This window comes from Callithrix jacchus, chromosome 9 (assembly GCF_049354715.1).
Source record: "Callithrix jacchus isolate 240 chromosome 9, calJac240_pri, whole genome shotgun sequence".
In the NCBI taxonomy this organism is placed as follows: domain Eukaryota; kingdom Metazoa; phylum Chordata; class Mammalia; order Primates; family Cebidae; genus Callithrix; species Callithrix jacchus.
The window spans coordinates 121,154,742-121,178,893 of NC_133510.1; the positions used below are offsets into that span (position 1 = coordinate 121,154,742).

At 48.2% G+C, this 24,152-nt stretch overlaps 1 protein-coding gene across 6 annotated transcripts in view; it reads right to left on the reverse strand.

Moving 5' to 3' along the window:
• The window catches only part of VSIG10 (V-set and immunoglobulin domain containing 10), a 45,660-nt gene extending 33,508 nt beyond the window's left edge, over positions 1-12,152 (reverse strand). For 4 of the 6 annotated variants that reach the window (XM_035257781.2, XM_017976406.4, XM_035257780.3 and 1 more), the window contains exons 1-2: positions 11,814-12,152; positions 3,730-4,011 (exon numbers count right to left, since the gene is read on the reverse strand). In XM_035257781.2, coding sequence (XP_035113672.1) covers positions 3,730-4,011; positions 11,814-12,129 — 598 coding nt within the window. In that variant the 5' untranslated portion in view covers positions 12,130-12,152. The other 2 variants (XM_035257782.3, XM_002753062.5) reach the window with 1 other exon arrangement.
• Between the last annotated feature and the right edge of the window lie 12,000 nt (positions 12,153-24,152).

Genomic DNA, 24,152 nt, shown 5'->3' on the forward strand with positions numbered 1-24,152 from the left:
CAGGCATGAGCCCTGTGCCCAGCCGTATTTACCAATCAGTTTACCAATCAGTCACTACTTGCAGCACGGGGAGGGGAGGAAGGAGGAAAAAAGAATAATAAAAAGAGTCACTACTTCCAGGCCAGTGGTTCATATCTATAATCCCAGCATTTTGGTGGGGGCCAAGATGAGCGGATCACTTGAGGTCAGGAGTTCAAGACCAGCCTGGTCAACACAGAGAAACCGATCTCTACAAAAATTAGCCAGGCTGGTGGCAAACATCTGTTATCCCAGCTACTCAGGTGACCGAGGCATGAAAATTGCTTGAACCCAGGATGCAGAGGTTGCAGTGAGCCAAGGTGGTATCACTATACTCTAGCCTGGGCAACAGAGGAAGACTCCGTCTCAAAAACAAACAAAAAACTCTTTTCTTCCAAAAGCTCCTGTCTGACCTCCCAATTTAAAACATTTCAGAAAAATCACATTAACTTGTTTCTCATCTGTCTACCCCAGTAGGCTGCTCAGTCCTCAAGGGCAAAGACCTTGTCTGTCTTCTTCACATCTGTGCCCCAGTGCCTAGAACAGTGTCTGGCATCAAGCTCTCAATGAATCTACACTGAATAAATGAATTAGGAAGCTCTTGATTTTACAGATGAGGAATCTTGGATCCAGAACAGTGAAGTGATCACATGGATATTTCTTTTCTTTTCTTTTTTTTTTGTTTGAGACAGTTTCACTTTTGTTGCCCAGGCTGGAGTGCAATGGCGTGACCTTGGCTCACCGCAACCTCTGCTTCCCAGGTTCAAGCAATTCTCCTGCCTCAGGCTCCCAAATAGCTGTAATTACAGGCGCATGCCACCACACCCAGCTAATTTTTTGTATTTTTAGTAGAAACGCGGTTTCACCATGTTAGCCAGGCTGGTCTCGAACTCCTGACATCACATGATCTACCCACCTTGGCCTCCCAAAAAACTAGAATTACAGGTGTGAGCCATTGCACCCGGCCTATTATTTTTATTTTTATTTAGAGGCAGGCTCTGACTCTGTAGCCCAGGATGGACTACAATGGCACCATCTTGGCTCACTGCAACCTCCATCTCCCAGGCTCAGATGATCCTCCCCACTCAGCCTCCTAAATAGCTGGGATTACAGGTGCATGCCACCATGCCCAATTAATTATTATTTTTTAAACTTTTTGTAGAGATGGGGTTTCACTACATTGCCCAGGCTAGTCTCAGACTCCTGGGATCAAGCAATCATCCCACCTCAGTCTCCCCAAATGCTCTGATTACAGGCGTGAGCCACTGTACCTGTCCTCCCATGAGTCTGTTTACTAAACTATATTCCCCGAATATAGAGCATGGATGTGCTTCTAAACCAGTGACCAGCAAACTCTCTCCGTAAGGGGCCAGAGGGCAAATATCTTTGGCTTTGCAGCCCATATGATTTATGTCACAGCCACTCACCTCTGCCACTGTTAGTAACAAAGGTAGAGATAATATGTAAATGAATGAATGTGGCTATATTCCAATAAAACTTTATTAACAAACAACATTTGAATTTCATACGATTTTCTTTTTTTTTTTTTTTCTTGAGACAGGGTCTTGCTCTGTCACCCAGGCTGGAATGCAGTGGTGCAGTCACAGCTCACTGCAGCCTCGACCTCCCTGGGCTCAAGCAATCCTCCCAACTCAGCCTCCTGAGTAGCTAGAACTACAGGCACGCATCATCACACCCAGCTAATTTCTTTACTTTTCGTAGAAACGGGGTCTCAAACTCCTGGGCTCAAGTCATCGACCCGCCTCAGCCTCCCAAAGTGCTGGGATTACAGACATGAGCCATTGCACCTGGCTTTTCTAAGGTTCCCATGTCACAAATATCTTTTGTTTTTTTTCAACCATTTAAAAATATTAAAAATGTTCATAGTCTGCAGGCCATACAGCAGGCTGTAGTTTGCAACCTCCCATTCTAAATTCTCTTTTTAATAATTTTTTGTAGAGATGGAAAGTGATCCTCCCGCCTCAGCCTCCCAAAGTACAGGGATTACAGGCATGAGCCACCGCACCCAGCCATGTATCGGCAGATAGGATAGGCTGTTTTAGGAAAGCGCAGTAGGAAGGGTGGCTCACGCCAAGCCCTGGAGTTAGCACCATAGCATAAGAGTGCCCACGGCCAAGCGCGGTAGCTCACACCTGTAATCCCAGCACTTTGGGGGCCGAGGCGGGCGGATCTCTTGAAGTTAGGAGTTCAAGACCAGCCTGGCCAACATGGTAAAACCCTGTCTCTACTAAAAATGCAAAAATTAGCTGGGCTTGGTGTCAGGTGCCTGTAATCCCAGCTCTTCGGGAGGCTGAGGTAAGAGAATCACTTAAACCTGGGAGGCAGAGGTTGCAGTGAACCGAGATCACACCACTGCACTCCAGCCTAGGCGACAGAGTAAGACTCTGTCTCAAAAAAAAAAAAAAAAGTGCTCGCTACACCTGACAAAGCAGGCAATATATTAAACAAACGAGAAAAACTGGAGCTCAGAGATCTTAAGCTACTTACTCAAAGTGACACAGAACTCAGTGACAGCCTTTGGACTGGAATTCAGGTGTTTAACTTGACTCCTTATTTTTTTTTTTAGAGGCAGGGTCTCCCTATGTTACCCAGGCTGGAGTTCAGTGGCTATTCGTAGGTACAATTATGGTTCATTGCAGCCTGGAATTCCTGGACTCAAGCAATCCTCCCACCTCTACCTCCTGAGTAGCTGGGACTACAGTCCCATACCACTGCACCTGGCTTTGATTATGGTATACTGTAACTTTGTTACATAATAAGATGATATTAATAGCTAGGATGATATTAACAACAAGCTAAAAATAAAAGCTCATTAATATGCCAGGAGCCATTTAAAGCACTTTATTTATTTATTAATTTTTTTTTTGAGACGAGTCTAGTTCTGTCACCCAGGCTGGAGTGCAATGCCACGATCTCTGCTCACTACAACCTCCACCACCCAGGGATTAAGCAATTCTCTTGCCTCAGCCTCTGAGTAGCTGGGATTACAGGCGCCTGCCACCACACCTGGCTGATTTTTGTATTTTTAGTAGAGACAGGGTTTCACTACCTTGGTCAGACTGGTCTCTAACTCCTGACCTCGGGTGCTCTGCCAACTTGGCCTCTCAAAAATGTTGGGATGACAGGCATGAGCCAGCGCACCTGGCCTAAAGCACTTTATAAACTACTATCTATTCTTCACAGCAACTCTAAGAAGCAGTCATTTTTTTTTTTTTTTTGAGATGAATTTCTCACTCTGTTGCCCAGGCTGGAGTGCAGTGGTGTGATCTTGGCTCACCGCAACCTCTGCCTCCCGGGCTCAAGCGATTCTCTTGCCTCAGCCTCCCAAGTAGCAGGGATTACAGGCATGTGCCACCATGCCTGGCTAATTCTTTTATTTTTAGTAGATGGGTTTCACCATGTTAGCCAGGCTGGTCTCGAACTCCTGACCTCAAGTGACACGCCTGCCTCAGCCTCCCAAAGTGCTAGGATTACAGGCATGAGCCACTGTGCCCAGCCGCAGGAATTATTTTTATCCTCATTTAACAGGTGAGGAAACAGACATGTGAGAGGTCCCTCAGTTTGTAAGTGGCAGGGCCCAGAACGAATTCCAGGTCATCTGAACCCATAATCCATATTCCCGACCATGACTTCCTCCTTCCCAAGGCTCTGGGCACCTCTCCAGCCCCATTCCCTGCCAGCCTCACTTACTGGCCACCTGCAGCCACACTTGGAACCACTGAGTCACGTTCAGGATCTCCCGGCAGGTATAGTTCCCCTCATCTTGCAGGCTCAGCGCTTCGATGTGCAGGGAGCTGACATTCACTAGAGAGAAGCGAGGCTCAGCTGGCAGGAGGCTAGAGTTGGACGAGAGAAGAAAGACAGGCTCCGAGTCGTTCCGGTACCAGGTCACCAGGCCCCTCGGTCCTGAGATGTTGCCACAGTGCAGAGTAACATTCTCGTGAACTTCTCCAATGACAACAGCCTCCAATCCTGTACAAGGGGAGATCAGCCTGTTACTACCTTTCTTGATTTCCAAACAACCTCCCTTTTTGGACAGTCTTCCTGTATTAGGATTTTTTAAAAGTCAGGTATGTGTTCTTGAGATGCAGTAACACATACAGAGCAGCTGGGCAAGGTGGCTCAGGCCTATAATCCCAGCACTTTGGGAGGCCGAGGCGGGTGGATCACTTGAGGTCAGGAGTTTGAGACCAGCCTGGCTAACATGGTGAAACCTCGTCTCTACTAAAAATACAAAAAATTAGCTGGGCATGGTGGCAGGCACCTGTAATCCCAGCTACTCAGGAGGCTGAGGCAGGAAAATCACTTGAACCCAGGAGACAGAGGTTGCAGTGAGGCAAGATTGTGCCACTGCACTCCAGCCTGGGTGACAAGAGCGAAACTCCGTCTCAAAGAATAAACAAACAAACAAACTACATGGTGCAGACCCAAGTTGTCTCAGTGGCTCCAGCTTGGCCCATTCTAGATCAGCCTTCAGCTAGTCATCAATCCCCAGGCAGATCATCAGAGCCACCTAGCCAACCGCCCAGGCCTCTGGATAATAAGCACTACTGTCATTTTGGGGCTGTTTGTTACACAGCATTACTGTGGGGATAAAGAACTGATACAGAACCCAAGTGGCTTTATTTGCCTAGAAATCAAGAAGGGGTAGAAAAAAAGAGGGCTTTGGCTTTGTTTCCACTGTCCCGCTGCTCTCCCTGCCTCCCTCTCTCTCTCCATCTCGGGTGCAAATGGCTCAGGTTCAAACGGCCCTCGAGTTCAAGTTTTCTCAGAAGCTCCATGCAAGAATGGGCTGGCAGTAGGGACTGTGCGCCCACTTTGGGCAAGGCATGGGGAATCCCATGGTGGACACAACACACAGAAACCTCCAAGAGTTCACAGTCTAGTGGAGAAAAGAGACAATAAACTGGCAATTACAACGCAATGTGATAAACAGCAAGATAAGGCCTCTGAGGAAGGGCTCCTAAGTCCAACTAGGGCAAATGTCAGGAAACACTTCCACCAGGAAGCCAAACTGAGATCTGATGGACAAGTAGGAATCAGCCAAGCAAAGGTGAGGATGGGTTCCCAGGCAGAGGAAACCGCATGTTCAAAAGCCCAGATCAGCAGCCACAGCATGTTAGCAATACACATTGTCAAGCCTCACCCCAAAACACACCTAAATCAGAAACTGTGGGAGAGCAGCAGCCCTCTGAGTTTTGTTTATTTATTTATTTTTAACAAATAAGCAATTATTTAACTTTTTTTCTAAGAGATAAGGGGTGGAGGCCAGGCGCGGTGGCTCACGCCTATAATCCCAGCACTTTGGGAGGCTGAGGCTAGTGGATCACGAGGTCAAGAGATCGAGACCATCCTGGTCAACAAGGTGAAACCCCATCTCTACTAAAAATACAAAAATCAGCTGTGCATGGTAGTGCGTGCCTGTAGTCCCAGCTACTCGGGAGGCTGAAGCAGAATTGCTTGAACCCAGGAGGTGGAGGTTGCGGTAAGCCAAGATTGTGCCATTGCATTCCAGTCTGGGTAACAACAGCAAAACTCCGTCTCAAAAAAAAAAAAAAAAAAAAAGAGATAGGGGGTGGATCTCACTCTGTTAATCCTCCGAACTCAGCCTCCCAAAGTGCTGGGATTACAGGAGTGACCCACTATACCCAGCCCAGCATCTGTGTCTTAGCAAGCCCTCCAAGTGATTCTGACACCCATTCAAGACTGACAGGTGTCTGGGCATGGTGGCTCAGGCCTGTAATCCCAGGGCTTTGGGAGGCTGAGGTGGGAGGATCACTTGAATCCAGATGATTGAAGCTGCAGTGAGCCACGATCGTGACACTGTATTCCAGCCAGAGCAACAGAGATACCCTGTCTCTTTTTTTGTTTATTTAATGTAAATAATTTTTTCTTTTGGAGATGGGGGCAGTGGTCTCACTATGTTGCGCAGGCTGCTCTTGAACTCACATTCCACTCAGACCCAGCTTGGGCTCCCAAAGTGCTGAGATTACAGGTGTGAGCCAACGCGCCCAGCTGACCCTGTCTCAAAAAACAGACTGACAGGTGTTAACGGGCATTAGACTGTCACTAGGTAAAAAGAAGCAAATGCAGCCCATTTTGCTGAGAAGTTTCACAATTGCCTGCCCCCCCCCCCCCACCTCCACAATCAAGACCCAAATTCAAAGAGGCGGCAGGAATAGGAAGATGGGCAGAACCTGTTGGGGTGATGAAAATGATCAGTTAGTGGTGATGGTTGTAGAATGCTGGAATACAGTAAAATCCAGAGTCGTGTACTTTAAAAGGGTGGATTTTGGCTGGGCACAGCGGCTTACGCCTGTAATCCCAGCATTTGGAAGGCCAAGGTGGGTGGATCATTTGAGATCAGGAGTTCCAGATCAGCCTGGCCAACATGGTGAAACCCCATCTCTGCTAAAAATACAAAAATTAGCTGGGCAGTAGTGGTGCACACTGGTAATTGTAGCTACTCAGGAGGCTGAAACAAGAGAATCACTTGAGCCTGGGAGGTGGAAGTTGCAGTGAGCTGAGATTGCGCCACTGCACTCCCGTCTGGGAGACACACACACACAAAAGGATGAATTTTTGTCTCAAAAAAAAAAAAAGATGAATTTTGTGGCATGCAAATTATATCTCAATAAAGCAGTTATAGAAAAACTTGTCACCTGCCTCTGGCAATCCCTCCCATTTAAGTGAAAGAGTAATCATTATATGTATTTGGCCTCTTGTTTTGTTAGAAGGGGCTCCCTTTGAAAAATCTGAAGTCAGAGCCCCAGAAGTCCTGATTCTCTCACCATTTTGCCCACACATTCCCAAAAGACTTTTGAGCCAAGTCAGGATGGAAAAATAAAAAACACCACCACCACCACCAACCAAATTTTAAAAACTAAGCCGCTTGCTAAAAGGTGGAGAATGTCATCTAATGATAGATTCCAAAATAGCAAGAAATGCTTCTGAACAATCACTTAAAAAGGCAGGTGAAGGCTGGGCACAATGGTTCACACCTGTAATCCCAACACTTTGGGAGGCCAAGCAGGTGGATCACTTGAGATCAGGAGTTCAAGACCAGCCTGGTCAACATGGTGAAACCTCATCTCTACTAAAAATACAAAATTAGCTGAATAGACAGGCTCGGTGGCTCATGCCTGTAATCCCAGCACTTTGGGAGGCTGAGGCAGGCAAATCACCAGAGGTCAGGTGTTCGAGACAAGCCTGGCTAACATGGTGAAACCCCGTTTCTACTAAAAATACAAAAAATTAGCCGGGTGTGACAGTGTGCACCTGTAATCCCAGCTACTTGGGAGGCTGAGGCAGGAGAATCTCTTGAAGCTGGGAGGCAGAGGTTGCAGTGAGCTGAGATCATGCCATTGCACTCAAGCTTGGGCAACAAGAGTGAAACAGGGGAAACGCTGTCTCAAAAATAAATAAATAAATAGCTGAGCATGCTGGTGTACACCTGTAATCCCAGCTACTCAGGAGGTTGAGGCAGGAGAATTGCTTGAACCCGGGAGGCAGAGGTTGCAGTGAGTTGAGATCATGCCATTGCATTCCAGCCTGGGCAGCAGAACAAGACTCCATCTCAAGAAAAAAAAAAAAAAAAAAAAGCAGGTGAGAATTCTATTTATTTTTTTGAGATGGAACCTTGCTCTGTTGCCCAGGCTGGAGTGCAATGGTGCAGTCTCAGCTCACTGCAACCTCGGCCTTCTGGGTTCAAGCGATTCTCCAACCTCAGCTTCCCAAGTATCTGGGATTACAGGCACCCACCATCATTCCTCGCTAATTTTTTGTATTTTTGTAGAGACGGAGTTTCACCATGTTAGCCAGGCGGGTCTTGGGTGATCCACCCGCCTCGGCCTCCCAAAGTGCTGGAATTATAGGCGAGAGCCACCATGCCTGGCCAGGAAATTATTAGGACTGGGAACCCAAATTCTCCAGTGGCAACCCCCACAAAGGAAAGAAAGGTGAACTTTAGAGTGACAGATGCAACATGTGTTCATGTGACCTGCAGAGCTGCTCCTTGCCTAACTTGGCAAAGAAATAAAGGAACAGTGGCTTGGAAAAAAAGCCCTGGTGAAACTTTAGTCTTGGAACTTGAGCTAACATTGTCTTCTCCTCCAAGGAATAGAATGACATGATCACAAAAGAAACCATTTGAAGGCATTTTACTGCTCCTGGCGTGGCTTACTCCATTCTTTTTTTTTTTTTTTCTTGTGTTTTACAAAGATGGGGTTTCACCGTGTTGGTCAGGCTGGTCTCAAACTCCTGACCTCAGGTGATCCACCCGCCTTGGCCTCCAAAGTGCTTGGATTACAGGTGTGAGCCACCACGCCCGGCTGTTACTCCATTCTTTTTTAAACCACTGTATCTGAAGGTGCCCTTAGAGAGCATCTAGTCCAGAAATGTGGCTGCCCTGAGGGCTGGGCTGAAGATGAGACTGAGTCCTGGCTCAGTGGAAAAGAACACAGTCATCGATTTGTGATGTCTGACATAGACACGGAAGGGGTAGTTCTTGACTGACAGTCCTATACTTCCTCACTTTACTATTGAGAAAATTGAGATTTAGGAAGATTTATTCACTTAAAGTCCCAAAAAAGTCACTAGGAGATGTGGGATTGTCACTTAGGTCACTTTACTCTGGTCTCCTGCACCAGACAGGAGGTAATGATAAAATATAGTAACAATTTTAGACGTCATGCATATGGTGTCCAGAGGGTCCTGTTGCCTACCCAAGCTTAAATGTATAATAGGGAACAGAGGAGGGAGTCATATAAACTCCCTGACACTGCTCATGTATTATTATTTACAAAGTAAGAGTTATATCCAAACATTAATTTATTTATTTAGCAACTTTTCCCAAGAATAACCTAGGGTTTACCATCCAGGGTAGCTAGTGGATGCATATAAGTTGTCTGACATTGAATGTCAGGAGAAAGACAATTTTTTTTTTTCTCCAAAACAATGCCCAACTTAAAAAACACACAACAGGCCGGGCGCGGTGGCTCACGCCTGTAATCCCAGCACTTTGGGAGGCCAAGGCAGGTGGATCACATGGTCAAGAGATCAAGACCATCCTGGTCAACATAGTGAAACCCCATCTCTACTAAAAATACAAAAAATTAGCTGGGTATGGTGGCTCGTGCCTGTAATCCCAGCTACTCAGGAGGCTGAGGCAGGAGAATTGCCTGAACTCAGGAGGCGGAGGCAGGAGAATTGCCTGAACTCAGGAGGCGGAGGCAGGAGAATTGCCTGAACTCAGGAGGCGGAGGTTGCGGTGAGCCCAGATCGCACCATTGCACTCTAGCCTGGGTAACAAAAGCGAAACTCCGTCTCAGAAAAACACACACACACAACAAAAATACACCAAGCTCAGGAAGTCCCCTGGCACAAAGGTGAAGCAGGTCTGGGCATCAAAATAGCTGGGCAAAGGTGTGGCATGACGGCCCATTATCCCAACGGTTTGCGAGGCCAAAACAGGAGGATCACTTGAGTTCAGGAGCTTGAGACCAGCCTGGAGAAACGCCTTGAGATCAACATGGAGAAACGCCATCTCTACTAAAAATACAAAATTAGCCTGGCATGGTGGCACATGCCTGTAATCCCAGCTACTCAGGAGGCTGAGGCAGGAGAATTGCTTGAACCCAGGAGGTGGAGGTTTTGGTGGGCCAAGATCTCAACATTGCACTCCAGGCTGGGCAACAAGGGCAAGACTCTGTCTCAGAAAAAAAAAAAAAAAAATTAGAAATTAACTAAGTGTGGTGGCACACGCCTGTAGTCCCAGCACTTGCAGGCCGAGGTGGAAGGATCGCTGCAGTGATCTCGCCACTGCACTCCAGCCTGGGCAACAGAGCAAGAACCTGGTTCAAAAAAAATAGCTGGGCATGGCAGTGGAGATAGGTTCCCCATGAGACAAGAGGCGGTCAGCCCGAAAGCAAGGTCATTCCAGCAGCATGACTTCATCCCAGGGTTCTTTCGACTTCCCAGGTCCTTGGGGTTCATCGAGCAGGAAACACTGCAGACGGCTGGGGCGGTGGGAATACTTGACCATCACCTTTAACATACAGAGATGACCAACTGGGAACTGTACTTCTCCCCACCCCCTTCCACCCGCGCACACACCCCCTCCCAGCACAGTGATTACTCAGCCAAATGCCTGGAGGGTCAGCAGGTAACGCCCATGACTAAAGAAGGTGGGGCAAATATTACAATAGGAAATCGTGGAACAAATTTTGGGTCACATGCCCTAGATAAGAGGATGACCACTGTCCAGATCCAATTGGGAAACCAGGCCCCGTGTAGCCAGAACTTCGGATTTTTCCAGATAAACCGGAAATCTAGATTATAAGAAATGTTATTGTTTTTACATAGTTGGTTAAAAAAAAAAGCAAAATAAAATTATATGAGTCTAACAATTAGGAACTTTTGGCACTTGCTGCTAGGAAGCTCCAGCGTAACTTACAATCCATCTGCAGAAATCTGCCAGAGACCAGTTGGGTGAAGCCGACCCGGGAAACACAAAAAGTAGCGTAGCGCTCAGCCTGCATCCTGGCACACTTCACCGCCTCCTGACTCCACCTCCTCTCCCTGCACCCCAGCCTCCTCCCAGCTTGTCACACTCCCAGCACACAGTAGGCATGCATTCGCTGGTGCAATAAATTCAAATATGTATATTTTTTCAGTCTTTTTACATTCTACATATTCTTGTAAGCACCCCCCAATTCTTTTTTCTTAGCAAAGCAGACTACAGACGAAGCATTTCGGACCCTTTCTCAATCATGTCAAGTGTAAGGGGAAGTCTTTTGTAAGTCAGCCAAGTATTTCAAAATAAAAAGCTTTTCCAAAAGTAAAGGCGGAAGACCCCGCTTTGAAGGCGGTGGTCGGCACAGGAAGGCTTGCAAAGGTGTGTAGGGAAGTCCGCCGGTTACAGGTGTAAGGCGAGTTCAACCTTGAGCGGAGGGAGGAGAATAAAGTGGGAGTCTCGAGTTTGAGCACGAGCTTATCAGGTATTAATAAAACCAGAACGCGAATTTACATCCGATGCTTTAAAAAAAAAAAAATCAATTTCCCGGCACACGTGCCTCTTTATTTTCCCGTGCCCCTCGGCTAGGGTCCTCCGCAGCCTCGCCCGCTGCCCGCCCCAGGAGGCTGGAGGAATCTCGACCCGCACCGGGTGCCCGGGAAAATTCCTTCCTGCAAAGACGGCGGAGCTGCGAGCAGGAAACCAAGACCCTCCTGGGGCGGCTTCAGGGCTGCAGCCACCACGGATCCGCGCGGAGTCCGTGGGAATTCGGTCCCTCTCTCCCCTCCCCACCGCTGATTGGGAAAACTCAACTTTTCCCTCCAGATCGCGGCCCCTTACCTACGGCGACCCAGCCGGCCAGGAGCGCCCCGAGGCAGACGAGGACGCGGGGCTCCGGCGCACGGCCGCCTGCGGCCATCTCACCCCAGATCCCTGCTCAGGAAACGCAGGCTCGGGCTGGGCTGGATGTATGCGCCCCAGGGCCCCGACGCCCGGGGGACCGCGGGCTCCTCCCAGGTCCTCGGAACGGCAGAGTGACCCCACTTTGTCGGCCCCTAGGAAGGATGCTCGGCGGAGCCGGGTGTCCGCGGCCGGGAGCGGCGCTCGGCTGCAGGCGCGGGTCCCCGCTCCCGAGCGCCCTAGCCTGGGAGGGAGGACGCACCCCGCCCCCTGTACCCGCCTGCCCACTCCCGCCGGCGGAAAACAACAGGAGCGAGCTCCCTCCCGCCTCCCAGCCAGGCGGGAGCCCAACTTCCTCTACCTTGGCCGGGGAGGAGGGCTTTCTGCGGAGGGCGCGCCGAGCCGGGTCCCGCCGGGCCAGGGGCGGAGCGCGGAGGCTGGGCCCTCCCCGAGTCCACTCCGTCCGGGACGGCAGCTGGAGTCGCGGGGACTGCGGGTGGGACGGGGCCCTGCAGCTGCCGCAGGACGCACCGCCCCGCCGCGGCCCCGGGCTTCCGAACCCGGAGGAGGTGGTTGCCAAGCTGCAGAACGCAGGACACTCCTGACAGTCCCAGCTGAGCGTCTCGAGGGATTCCAGTCCCTGTCCCTGGGCGCAGGGCGGGCGCCAAGGCCGCCATCGCTGCCTTTCCCTACCCTCTACAGAAGGGAGCCGGAGAAAGATGATCCCCTGACATTCAGCCAAAAGCGGCCACGAGACTCCGGTTCTCCGGTGAACTGGCCGGGACCACACAAAGAGAGCGAGCGCCAAGGAGTCCCAGGGACCTGTTTCTCAAGAGTTTTGTTTTTGCTTTTCCCGTTTTACTTCTCCCACCAGCCACCCAGTCAGACTCCCAGGCTAAGTTCCTCTCTTCCCGGCCATGCCTTCGTCCCATTCGGTCCTGGGGAAAATGCGGCTTTGATATCCTCAGGAAGAGCCATCCATAAAACAGCCCTAGGATAAACTTCCCTGTTTAAAATAATAATAATAATAAACCGGGTACGGTGGCTCACGCTTGTAATCCCAGCACTTTGGGAGGCCGAGGCGGGCAGATCACCCGAGGTCAGGAGTTCGAGGCCAGCCTGGCCAACATGGTGAAACCACATCTCTAGTAAAAATACAAAAAACTAGCCAGGCCTGGTGGCGGGCGCCTGTAGTCCCAGCTACTTGGAAGGCTGAGGCAGGAGAATCGCTTGAACCCGGGAGGCGGAGGTTGCAGTGAGCCGAGATCAGGCCACTGTGCTCCAGCCTAGGTGACAGAGCAAGACTCCATCTCAAAAATAATAATAAAACAAACTGCAATTAGCATAGTAAAATGTTAATTGTAGGCTCTAGGGGGTTCTGGAAATATGTGTGTTCACATTTTTCCAACTGTTCTGTATGTTTGAAAATGTTCATAAAATGTTGGAAGAAGAAACAAAAAAATGCTATTAAAATCATTGTTCTGGCCAGGCGCAGTGGCTCACGCCTGTAATCCCAGCACTTTGGGAGGCCGAGGAGGGCAGATTGCGAGGTCAGGAGTTCGAGACCAGCCTGACCAACATGGTGAAACCCCATCTCTACAAAAATACAAAAATTAGCTGAGCATGATGTCAGGTGCCTGTAATCCCAGCTACTGGGGAGGCTGAGGGTGGAGAATCTTGTGAACTGGAGGCAACTGAGCGAGACTCCGTCCATCTCCAAAAAAAAAAAATTTTAATTTAAATTTAAAAATTAAAAAATGAGATCATTTGTTCCGTTGTCCGACAGCCCCCTTATTGAAATGCTTCTTTCATGAGGAAATCCTCTTGAAACCACACACAAAAAAGTCTTTCTCCTTATAAACTGAGTCACGAAGCTGAACGATTCTGCCTTTTAAATTTTTTTTTTTTTTTTTTTTTTTGAGATAGGATCTCACTCCAGTTGCCCAGGCTGGAGTTCAGTGGTGCAATCTCAGATCACTGCAGCCTCCACCTCCAGGGCTCAAGCGATCTGCCCACCTCAGCCTTCTGGGTAGCTGGGACTACAGGTATGCATCACCACTCCCAGCTAATTTTTGTATTTTTTGCATGTTGCCCAGGCTGGTCTCGAACTCCTGACCTCAAATGATCCACCTGCCTCAGCCTGTCAAAGTGTTGGAATTACAGGTGTGAGTCACTGCACTCAGCCCTTTTTTACTGTTTGCTCAAAGATTTTTAAATAACTGTTCATCAGATTCTTGATAGGAATTTTGTTTTGTTTTGGTTTTGAGACAGGTTCTCCGTATACCGCCCAGGCTGAAGTGCAGTAGTGCAATCATAGCTCACTGCAGCCTCAACCTCCTAGACTTAAGTTGACCCTCCCAGAGTACTGGAATTACAGGCATGAGCCACTGCACTCAGCTTCGTTCTTGCTTTTCATGTTAGACCTTGTGGCAGATCCTACACTAACCAGTTCTGTTTCCTGTATCCTCAGTACCTGCCGCCTAGTTGCCATTCTAATATACATTTGTTGCATAAACAAATGAGAGTTAATTATTTTGATATTGTAATTCCTCAGCTTTTCTGGCAAACACCTTACATCCTCACCTGAAATAAACAAGCTATAAATAAAATCGATAACTTGGCCAGGCAAGCTGGCTCACGTCTGTAATCCCAGCACTCAGGAAGGCTGAGGTAGGTGGACAGATCCCTTGAGGTCAGGAGTTTGAGACCAGCCTGGCCAAAACAGTGAAACACCGTCTCTACTGAAAAAAAAGTAGCTGGGTGTGGTGGCGCACACTCAGGATCCCAGCTACTTGAAAGGCTGAGGCAGGAGGATTGCTGGAAACCAGGAGGCAGAAGTTGCAGTGAGCCGAGATTGTGCCACTGGACTCCAGCCTTGGCAACACAGAGACCCTACTCAAAAATAAATAAATAAAATTTTTTAATTAAAAAATAAAATCAATAACTGGCCAGTTTTCAGCAGAGGGCCTGGAATTCTCCAAGACCTCATGGTGAATTGTACAGGTAGCCTTCTTCACATATTGGACAAGTTGACGTATGGTTCTAATCTCACTGGACCCTCCCTGCAATCCATGGACTTAAGGTGCAGTGCTACAGGCCATCTGGCTTTATTTATTTATTTTTGAGATTGAGTCTTGCTTTGTCACCCAGGCTGGAGTGCAGTGGCACAGTCTCGGCTCACTGCAACTCTGCCTCCTGGGTTCAAGCCTTTCTTCTGCCTCAGCCTCCCAAGTAGCTGGGATTACAGACACACACCACCATGCCTGGTTAATTTTTGTATTTTTAGTACAGATGGGTTTTGACCATGTTGGCCAGGCTGGTCTCAAACTCCTGACCTCAAGTGATCCACCCACCTTGGCTTCCCAAAGTGCTGGGATTACAGGTGTGAGCCACCGCTCCTGTCGCCATCCAGTTTTATAAATGAGAAACCTACCGCTCTGGAAGATTACCTCTGAGTCACACAGCTGACTGGTGGTAAAGCCACGACTGACTGTCTAACTGCAACTCCAGTCCCACAGAGCTGAAACCTTGTCACATGTGCAAAGGCTGCCAGTGCCAAGGGGACACGCACCTGAATGCTCTGTGTGTTAGTGGACGATCAGACACCAGCCTTCCCTTGAGCAGAGCTGGGCTGGAAAACACCACCCTCTTCGTTTTGAGTGCAGGGGCTCAGGCCAGCCGAGTCAGAAACTGTGTAAGGAGCTGCCCTGATGTCCACTTGCATTTTAGGTCACTCTGGACAGTAGAAAGTACCCTGCCTAGAACAACCTCCAGTGAGTTGGGGGTTTTGCATGGGGTCCCAAACAACATAGGGTCCTTTGATAGTCCGAGTTTCTCTATCTGCAAAATAGACCTAATTTTTCTTTTTTTTTTTTGAGATGGAGTTTCGCTCTTGTTACCCAGGCTGGAGTGCAATGGCGCGAACTCGGCTCATCGCAACCTCCGCCTCCTGGGTTCAGGCAATTCTCCTGCCTCAGCCTCCTGAGTAGCTGGGATTACAGGCACGTGCCACCATGCCCAGCTAATTTTTTGTATTTTTAATAGAGACGGGGTTTAACCATGTTGACCAGGATGATCTCGATCTCTTGACCTCGTGATCCACTGCCTCAGCCTCCCAAAGTGCTGGGATTACCAGCACTTTGGGAGGCGTGAGCCACTGCGCCCGGCTTCTTTTTTCTTTTCTTTTTCTTTGAGGCAGAGTCTAGCTCTGTTGTCAGGCTGGAGTGCAGCGGTGTATTCTCAGCTCATTGCAACCTCCACCTCTCGGGTTCACACAATTCTCCTGCCTCAGCCTCCTGAGTTGCTGGAATTATAGGCAAGCACTGCCAGGCCCAGCCATTTTTGTATTTTTTAGTAGAGATGGGGTTTCACCACATTGGCCAGGGTGGTCTCCATCTCCTGACCATGTGATCCGTTCCCCTCCGCCTGATAGACCTAGTATTTATCTCATGGGATGCTGTAAAGATAAACTAGATTGGGCTTGGAGGCCTAGGCTGTGACTTCTTGAGGCCAAGAGCTTGAGACCACCATGGGGCGACATAGCAAGACCCCCATATCTACAAACAAAAAAAAATTTTTTTGTATTTTGTATTTTTTTTTTTTTTTGAGACGGAGTTTCGCTGTTATCACCCAGACTGGAGTGCAATGGCACGATCTCAGCTCACCGCAACCTCTGCCTCCTGGGTTCAGGCAATTCTCCTGCCTTAGCCTCCTGAGTAGCTGAGATTACAGGCACACGCCACTGTGCCCAGCTAAGTTTTTTTTGCATTTTTAGTAGAGACGGGGTTTCACCATGTTGACCAGGATGGTCTAGGTCTCTTGACCTCGTGATCCACCCGCCTCGGCCTCCCAAAGTGTTGGGATTACAGGCTTGAGCCACCGTGCCCGGCCTTTTTTTTTTTTTTTTTTTTGAGATAGGGTCTCACTCTGTCACCCAGGCTGGAGAGCAGTGACACAATCTTGGCTCACCTAATACCTAGAATAGTGCCTGGCACAGCATAGACACTCAGTAAACAACTGTGGAATTAATAAATAGATCAACAAAACCAAAACAAGGCAGGGAATAAATTACCAGATATTAAATATCATACTCTGCTGGTTCATTGAATATAATGGATTAAAAGGGTTCAATAATCTTAGCTGTCTTTACAGTTCGAGAAAGCTAAATGAACAGTTAAATGAAAGTTACATGAGTACCCAACACAGTAAGAACATGCTTAATAAATACCAAAATACATGAATATGGGTGAAGGAAAGTTTTGTCCCTTGTTATAATCAAACAGACATATCTTTTCTTTTTTTAATTTTTTTTGAGACGGAGCTTCACTGTTGTTACCCAGACTGGAGTGCAATGGCACGATCTCGGCTCACCACAACCTCCGCTTCTGGGTTCAAGCAATTCTCCTGCCTCAGCCTCCCAAGTAGCAGGGACTACAGGCACACACTGCCATGCCCAGCTCATTTTTGTATTTTTAGTAGAGATGGGGTTTCACCTTGTTGACCAGGATGGTCTCGATCTCTTGATCTCGTGATCCACCTGCCTCGGCCTCCCAAAGTGCTGGGATTATAGGCGTGAGCCACCACGCCCAGCCTTTTTAATTTTTTGAGACAGAGTCTCACTCTGTTGCCCAAGCCGGAGTGCAGTCTCTGCTCACAGGCAGACATATGAGACTCTCGTTAGTGTCTAATGGATACAGAGTTTCTGTTTTGCAAAATGAAGAGTTCTGCAGACATATAGTGGTGATGGCTGTGCCACAATGGGAATGTACTTAACGCCACTGAATTGTACAGTTAAAAATCATTTAGATGCACCAGGCATGGTGGCTCAAGCCTGTAATCCCAGCACTTTGGGAGGCCGAAGCGGGTGGATCACGAGGTCAAGAGATTGAGACCATCCTGGTCAACATGATGAAAACCCATCTCTACTAAAAATACAAACAATTAGCTGGGCATGGTGGCGTGTGCCTGTAATCCCAGCTACTCAGGAGGCTGAGGCAGGAGAATTGCCTGAACCCAGGAGGCGGAGGTTGCGGTGAGCCGAGATCGCGTCATTGAACTCCAGCCTGGGTAACAAGAGTGAAACTCCGTCTCAAAAAAAAAAAATAAATAAATAAATAAATAAATAAGTAAATAAAATAGCTGGGCATGGTGGTGCGTGCCTGTAGTCCCAGCTACTCGGGAGGCTGAGGCAGGAGAATTGCTTGAACCTAGGAGGTGGAGGTTGCAGTGAGCCAAGATCGTGCCATTGCACTCCAGTCTGGGCAACAACAGCGAAACTCTGTCTCAAAAAAAAAAAAAAGAAGAATGAGGAAAAAAACGTGTCACATTTAGAAAACAGAGAATGGAGATAGTTCGCTGATTTTTGTGAATTAAAAAGTGAATCAGGCTGGGTACAGTGGCTCAGCCCTATTATCCCAGGACTTTGGGAAGCCAAGGCGAGAGAACTGCTTGAGCCAGGAGTTTGAGACCAGCTTGGGTAACACAGTGAGACCCCTCCTCTCCAATTACTAAAAAAAAAAAAAATTAACTGAGGTAGTAGTGTGCGCCTGTAGTCCCAGCTACTCAGGAGGCTGAGGTGGGAGACTCATTTGAGTGCAGGAATTTGAGGACGTAGTGAGCTATGATGGTCGCACTGCACTCTAGCCTAGGCAACCGAGCAAGGCACTATCTCAAAAAAGAAAAAGGGCTGGGCGTGGTGGCTCATGCCTGTAATCCCAGCATTTTGGGAGGCCGAGGCAGGCAGATCACCTGAGGTCAGGAGTTGGAGACAGCCTGGCCAATATGGTGAAATCTTGTCTCTACTAAAGTTACAAAAATTAGCTGGCAGGTGTCTGTAATCCCAGCTACTCAGGAGGCTGATGCAGGAGAATCACCTGAACCTGGGAGTTGGAGGCTGCAGTGAGCCAGGATTGTGCCACTGCACTCCAGCCTGGATGACAGAGCACGACTCTGTCTCAAAAGACAGAGACGCCAGGCGTGGTGGCTCACGCCTGTAATTCCAGCACATTGCAAGGCCACGGCAGGTGGATCTTGAGGTCAGGAGTTCAAGACCAGCCTGGCCAAGATGGTGAAACCCTGTCTCTACTAAAAATACAAAGATTATCCAGGTGCTGTGGCAGGTGCCTATAATCCCAGCTACTTGGGAGGCTGAGGCGGGAGAATCGTTTGAACCTGGGAGGCAGAGGTTGCAGTGAGCTGAGATTGTGCCACTGCACTCTAGCGTGGGCAACAGAGCAAGTCTCTTTTTGAGACTCCATCTCAAAAAGAGAGAGAGAGGCCAGGCGTGGTGGCTCACGCCTATAATCCCAGCACTTTGGGAGGCAGAGGCGGGTGGATCACGAGGTCAAGAGATCAAGACCATCCTGGTCAACAAGGTGAAACCCCGTCTCTACTAAAAATACAAAAATTAGCTGGGCATGGTGGTGCGCGCCTGTAGTCCCAGCTACTCGGGAGGCTGAGGCAGGAGAATTGCCTGAACCCAGGAGGCAGAGGTTGCGGTGAGCCGAGATCGCGCCATTGCACTCCAGCTTGGGTAACAAGAGCGAAACTCCGTCTCAAAAAAAGAAAAAAAGAGAGAGAGAGAGAAGTTGCTTTTAGACTTCAAAGATCCCGGGTGAAAGACTGATCAAAAGGACTCAGCCTCAGACCCGGGTCCACAAGGAGGCTCCCAGTTACTTGCCCTGCAACGGCCTCTCAGCCATCAGTGAGCTGGGAATGAGAATACCTACCTCTCAGATTTGTGAAGAGGAATGAATGAGCTACTGTGCCTAAAGTCACTTAGCCCCAGACTATGTTTTCAATTTGTGGGAGGTGAAAAGGAAACAAAACAAAAGAAGCCACGTGTCAGCTGGGCCAGGAGGCTCACGCCTGGAATCCCAGCACTGCAGGAGGCCAAGGCGGTGGATCACCTGAGCGCAGAAGTTCAAGACTGCCCTGGGAAACACGGTGAAACTTCGTCTCTACTGAAAATACAAAAAGGCCAGGCTTGATGGCTCATGACTGTAATCCCAACTCTGGGAGGCCACGGCCGGTGGATCACCTGAGGTCAGAAGCTAGAGACCAGTCTGGCCAACATAGCAACACCCTGTCTCTACTAAAAAAGATACAAAAATTCACTGGGTGTAGTGGCCGACTCCACTAAGAAAAAAAAAAAAAAAGCTGGGTATAGTGGCTCATGCCTAAAATGCCAGCACACTGGGAGGCTGATATAGGCGGCAGATCACCTGAGGTCAGGGGTTCAAGACCGGCCTGGCCAACATTTGTAGAGATGGAATCTCACTCCCAGGTCTCAAACTCCTGGGTCAAGCAGTAATCCCACCTCAGCCTCCCAACGTGTTGGGATTACAGGCAGGAGCCACTGTGCCTGGCCACTTGTATTTTTAAAGTTTATATAACAATAAAGATCCCTTCATTGTGATTATCCAGATTTGTAACATTTAATACAAGTTTTTTGTTGTTTTGTTTTGTTTTTTTTTTTTGAGACAGAGTTTTACTCTTATTACACAGGCTGGAGTGCAATGGCAGGATCTCGGCTCACAGCAACCTCCGCCTCCTGGATTCAGGCAATTCTCTTGCCTCAGCTTCCTGAGTAGCTGGGATTACAGACACACACCACCATGCCCAGCTAATTTTTTGTATTTTTAGTAGAGACGGGGTTTCACCAAGTTGACCAGGATGGTCTCGATCTCTTGACCTCATGATCCACCCGCCTTGGCCTCCCAAAGTGCTGGGATTACAGGTTTGAGCCACCGCGCCCGGCCCAAATTAGCTTTAAAAACCCTGATCCCTGAATGCTTGGGGAGACTAATTTGAGTAACAATAAAATTCTGCTCTCCCACACAGCCAGCTCTGAGTGAATTACTCTTTCTCCATTGCAATTCCCCTGTCTTAATAAATCTGCTCTGTCTAGGCAGGGGCAAGGTGAACCCACTGGGCGATTACATTATCATTTTACAGATGAGGAGGCTGAGGCTCAGGGAAGTGAAATAACTTTCCAGATAAAGTCACAGCCTCAAGTCCATGTTTATTAAATGCTGCTCTGGGTTATAGCATTCCCTAAAGTAGTGGTTCTTTTTTTTTTTTTTTTTTTTTTTTGAGATGGGAGTCTCGCTTTGTCGCCAAGCTGGAGTGCAGTGGCACAATCTCAGCTAACTGCAACCTCCACCTCCCAGGTTCAAGTGATTCTCCTGCCTCATCAGCCTCCCAAGTAGCTAGGACTATGGGCGCGGGCCACCATGCCCAGCTGATTTTTGTATTTTTAGTAGAGACGGGGTTTCACTATATGTTAGCCAGGATGGTCTTGATCGCTTGACCTTGTGATCTGCCTGCCTCGGCCTTCCAAAGTGCTGGGATTATAGACATGAGCCACCGCACCAGGCCAAAGTAGTGGTTCTTAAACTTGGGTTGGGGGTGGGGAGATTAAGAACTTTGTGATAAGCCTGGGCAACATGGTTAGACCCATCTTTACAATAAATTAAAAAATTAGCCTGGTGCGGCAGTGTGCTCCTGTAGTCCCGGCTGATCAGGAGGCTGAGGTGGGAGGATCACTTGAGCCCTGGAATGTGAGGCTGCAGTGACCTGTGATTGCACCACTGCCCTCTAGCTGGGTAATAGAGCGAGACCCTGTCTCTGCTGGGTGAGAGGTCAGAGCCCAGACACTGGCAAATGGTAACTTCGCAGGTGGTATGTTAGTAAAAAGAATGTACGATGTCCATATAGGTCTCAAAATGAAAATAACTTATTAGAAAGAACACTGCATAAAAGTGCAGCAGGGCTCCTCAGCACTTGAGGACAGAGTGCCCTGTGGCGAATTTTCCTTACGGGTATTTATGGACCTTAAAGTGGGAGCTTAAGAGTAATTTGGACCATATTGCCACTGAGGTCATGATACAGAATTACATTTGTTGACATTTTTGTCCCTTAATGTCAGCCACAGTTGGACAATGAGTTTTGATATGCATGCATTCCAGAGATGTACAGAAATTCTAGTTACAGGGCAGGCGCGGGGGCTCATGCCTGTAATCCCAGCACTTTGAGATGCCGAGGAGGGTGGACTGCCTGAGGTCAGGAGTTCGAAACCAGCCTGGCCAACATGGTGAAGCCCTGTCTCTACTAAAAATACAAAAATTAGCTGGGCATGGTGGTACACGCCTGTAAACCCAGCTACTTAGGGGGCTGAAGGAGGAGATCTGCTTGAACCCAGGAGGTGGAGATTGCAGTGAGCCAAGATCGGGCTACTGAACTCCAGCCTGGGCGACAGAATGAGACTTCATCTCAAAAGAAAAGAAAAGAAATTCTAGTTACAAATTTTTTGAGGAAAGAAACCTGGAAACAGATGCCAGCTTGAAAGAAAGAGAGAAAGAAGGAAAGAAGGGAGGAAGGGAGGGAGGGCCGGGCGCGGTAGCTCACACCTATAATCCTAGCACTTTGGGAGGCTGAGGCGGGTGGATCACGAGGTCAAGAGATCGAGACCATCCTGGTCAACATGGTGAAACCCCGTCTCTACTAAAAATACAAAAATTAGCTGGGCATGATGGCTCGCCCTTGTAGTCCCAGCTACTTGGGAGGCTGTGGCAGGAGAACTGCCTGAACCCAGGAGGCGGAGGTTGCAGTGAGCCGAGATCGTGCCATTGCACCCCAGCCTGGGTAACAAGAGCGAAACTCTGTCTCAAAAAAAAAAAAAAAAAGAAAAGAAAAAGGAAAGGGAAAAGAAAGAGAGAGCAAGAAAGAAAAATCAACTCAACAAAAGGCCGATTAATTGAAGAAAAGCCATGCAGATTTATTGATGTGAACAAGAGGGGAAATCACAGAGGAATTACCCACCCCTCAAGGGAATCTGGAAGCTTAAATATCATTTTGAGATTACAGAAAGACAGGGGCTTCCATCCAGGCAAAATGGGTTATTGGAAGGAAAAATGAATTCAGGGGAAATAAAGGATTACTAGGGAAATGAATGCGTAGGAACTAGAAGAGAAATTAACTTGTAAATAGATGTCTTTGAAATGTGAATGAGCCTGACATTATCTTGTGAAAGGATCTGCTCAGGTGTGGTTACCTTCTAGGTCTTCCTTTCTGCAACAGGGACGGGAAGAAAGAACAATTGTTTCTAATTGAGGGCTCAGGATTGCAGGTAGATAAAGGAACTTCCTGTGCTTTTGGAGGGGAGGAAAGATCAGAAGACCCGTCTTCAGTTCAGGGTATCAAAGCCTCCATTTCTGAGCTCCCAACAACAACCACAACAAGCCAATCCTGCTGGTCTAAACTGCAATTCTAAACTGGGTTGGGGCGGTGGGGGCGGAAAAAAAACTCACTTACAAAATGGAATCACCAGGTGGCGCTCTCCACCCTGAACAGAACCTGGGTTCCACAGCCAAGGTCATCTCAGAGATAACAGTTGGTTCAAGCTTCATGGAACTCCAAAAATTTCAGAGATTATTGGTTCAACCAATAGCCTTCACCTTCCAGAGGAGGAACAGTGTTCCAGAGCTGTTAAACAGCTTGCTCAAGGTCATAGCTCGTGGACAAAGGCAGGGCTCACTCGCTTGTCTAATCCTGGTATTTCTAAAATGTATCACATAGCTCCCTGACCCATTCAACAGAGCACGGTCTGCACAATGCAATATTTTCTTGTGATAATTCAAGGAATGAACTTTTGCGTAGGAATATCAGAAACATTGGTGACTGTTCTGTGCTATCTATGGGAACTAGATAGATTAGAGAACCCTTATCCCACACACGAGATGGCCCCGGACTGCTGTTTCTTTGTTCGAACAGCTACCTACATTTTTGTTAATTCCTCCGAGGGGTGAGGCACTGTGCACAGGTTTTGTCCCTCCTATTGGTCAGGTATGTTTATGTTTCTCTGTGTCTTTTTTTTTTTTTTTTTTTTGACAGACAGTTTGCTCTTGTTGCCCAGCCTGTAGTGCAATGGGGCGATCTCGGCTCACTGCAACCACTACCTCCCAGGTTCAAGCAGTTTTCCTCCCTCAGCCTCCCGAGTAGCGGGATTACAGGCACTTGCCACCACGCCCGGCTAATTTTTGTATTTTTAGTCAAGACAGGGTTTCACCATATTGGCCAGGCTGGTCTCGAACTCCTGACCTCGTGATCAGCCTGCTCGCCTCCCAAAGTGCTGGGATTACAGGCATGAGCCACCGCGCCCAGCCAAGAATTTTTAAAAACTAGCTAGATGTGTCAGTGTGTGCCCTGTGGTCCACCTACTCAGGAGCTAAGGCACGAGAATTGCTTGAGCCAGGGAGGTTCGAGCTGCATTGAGCTATGATGGCACCACTGCCAAAGCTTTGGGCTTTAGGGAGCTAAAAGGCAGAAGAAATTTAGTCACAGGAGCGGTTTGCTAGTTTCTATGGAAAGCAATCCAGATTTTCATTGGTTAACCATTAGTGTCTGGTATCCCTGAAAAGGAGGGAGAGAAAGCAAACAAGGTAGAATGGATATTTTTAAAAAGTCAAAAATAACAGATGTTGGTGAGGCTGCAGAGAAAGGTGTATGTTTATACCCTGTTGGTGGGAACATATATTAGTTCATACACTGTAGAAAGCAGTTTGGAGATTTCTTTATTTTTTTATTTTATTTTATTATTATTATTTTTTGAGACGGAGTTTTGCTCTTGTTGCCCAGGCTGGAGTGCAATGGCACGATCTTGGCTTACTGCAACCTTCACCTCCCGGGTTTAAGCGATTCT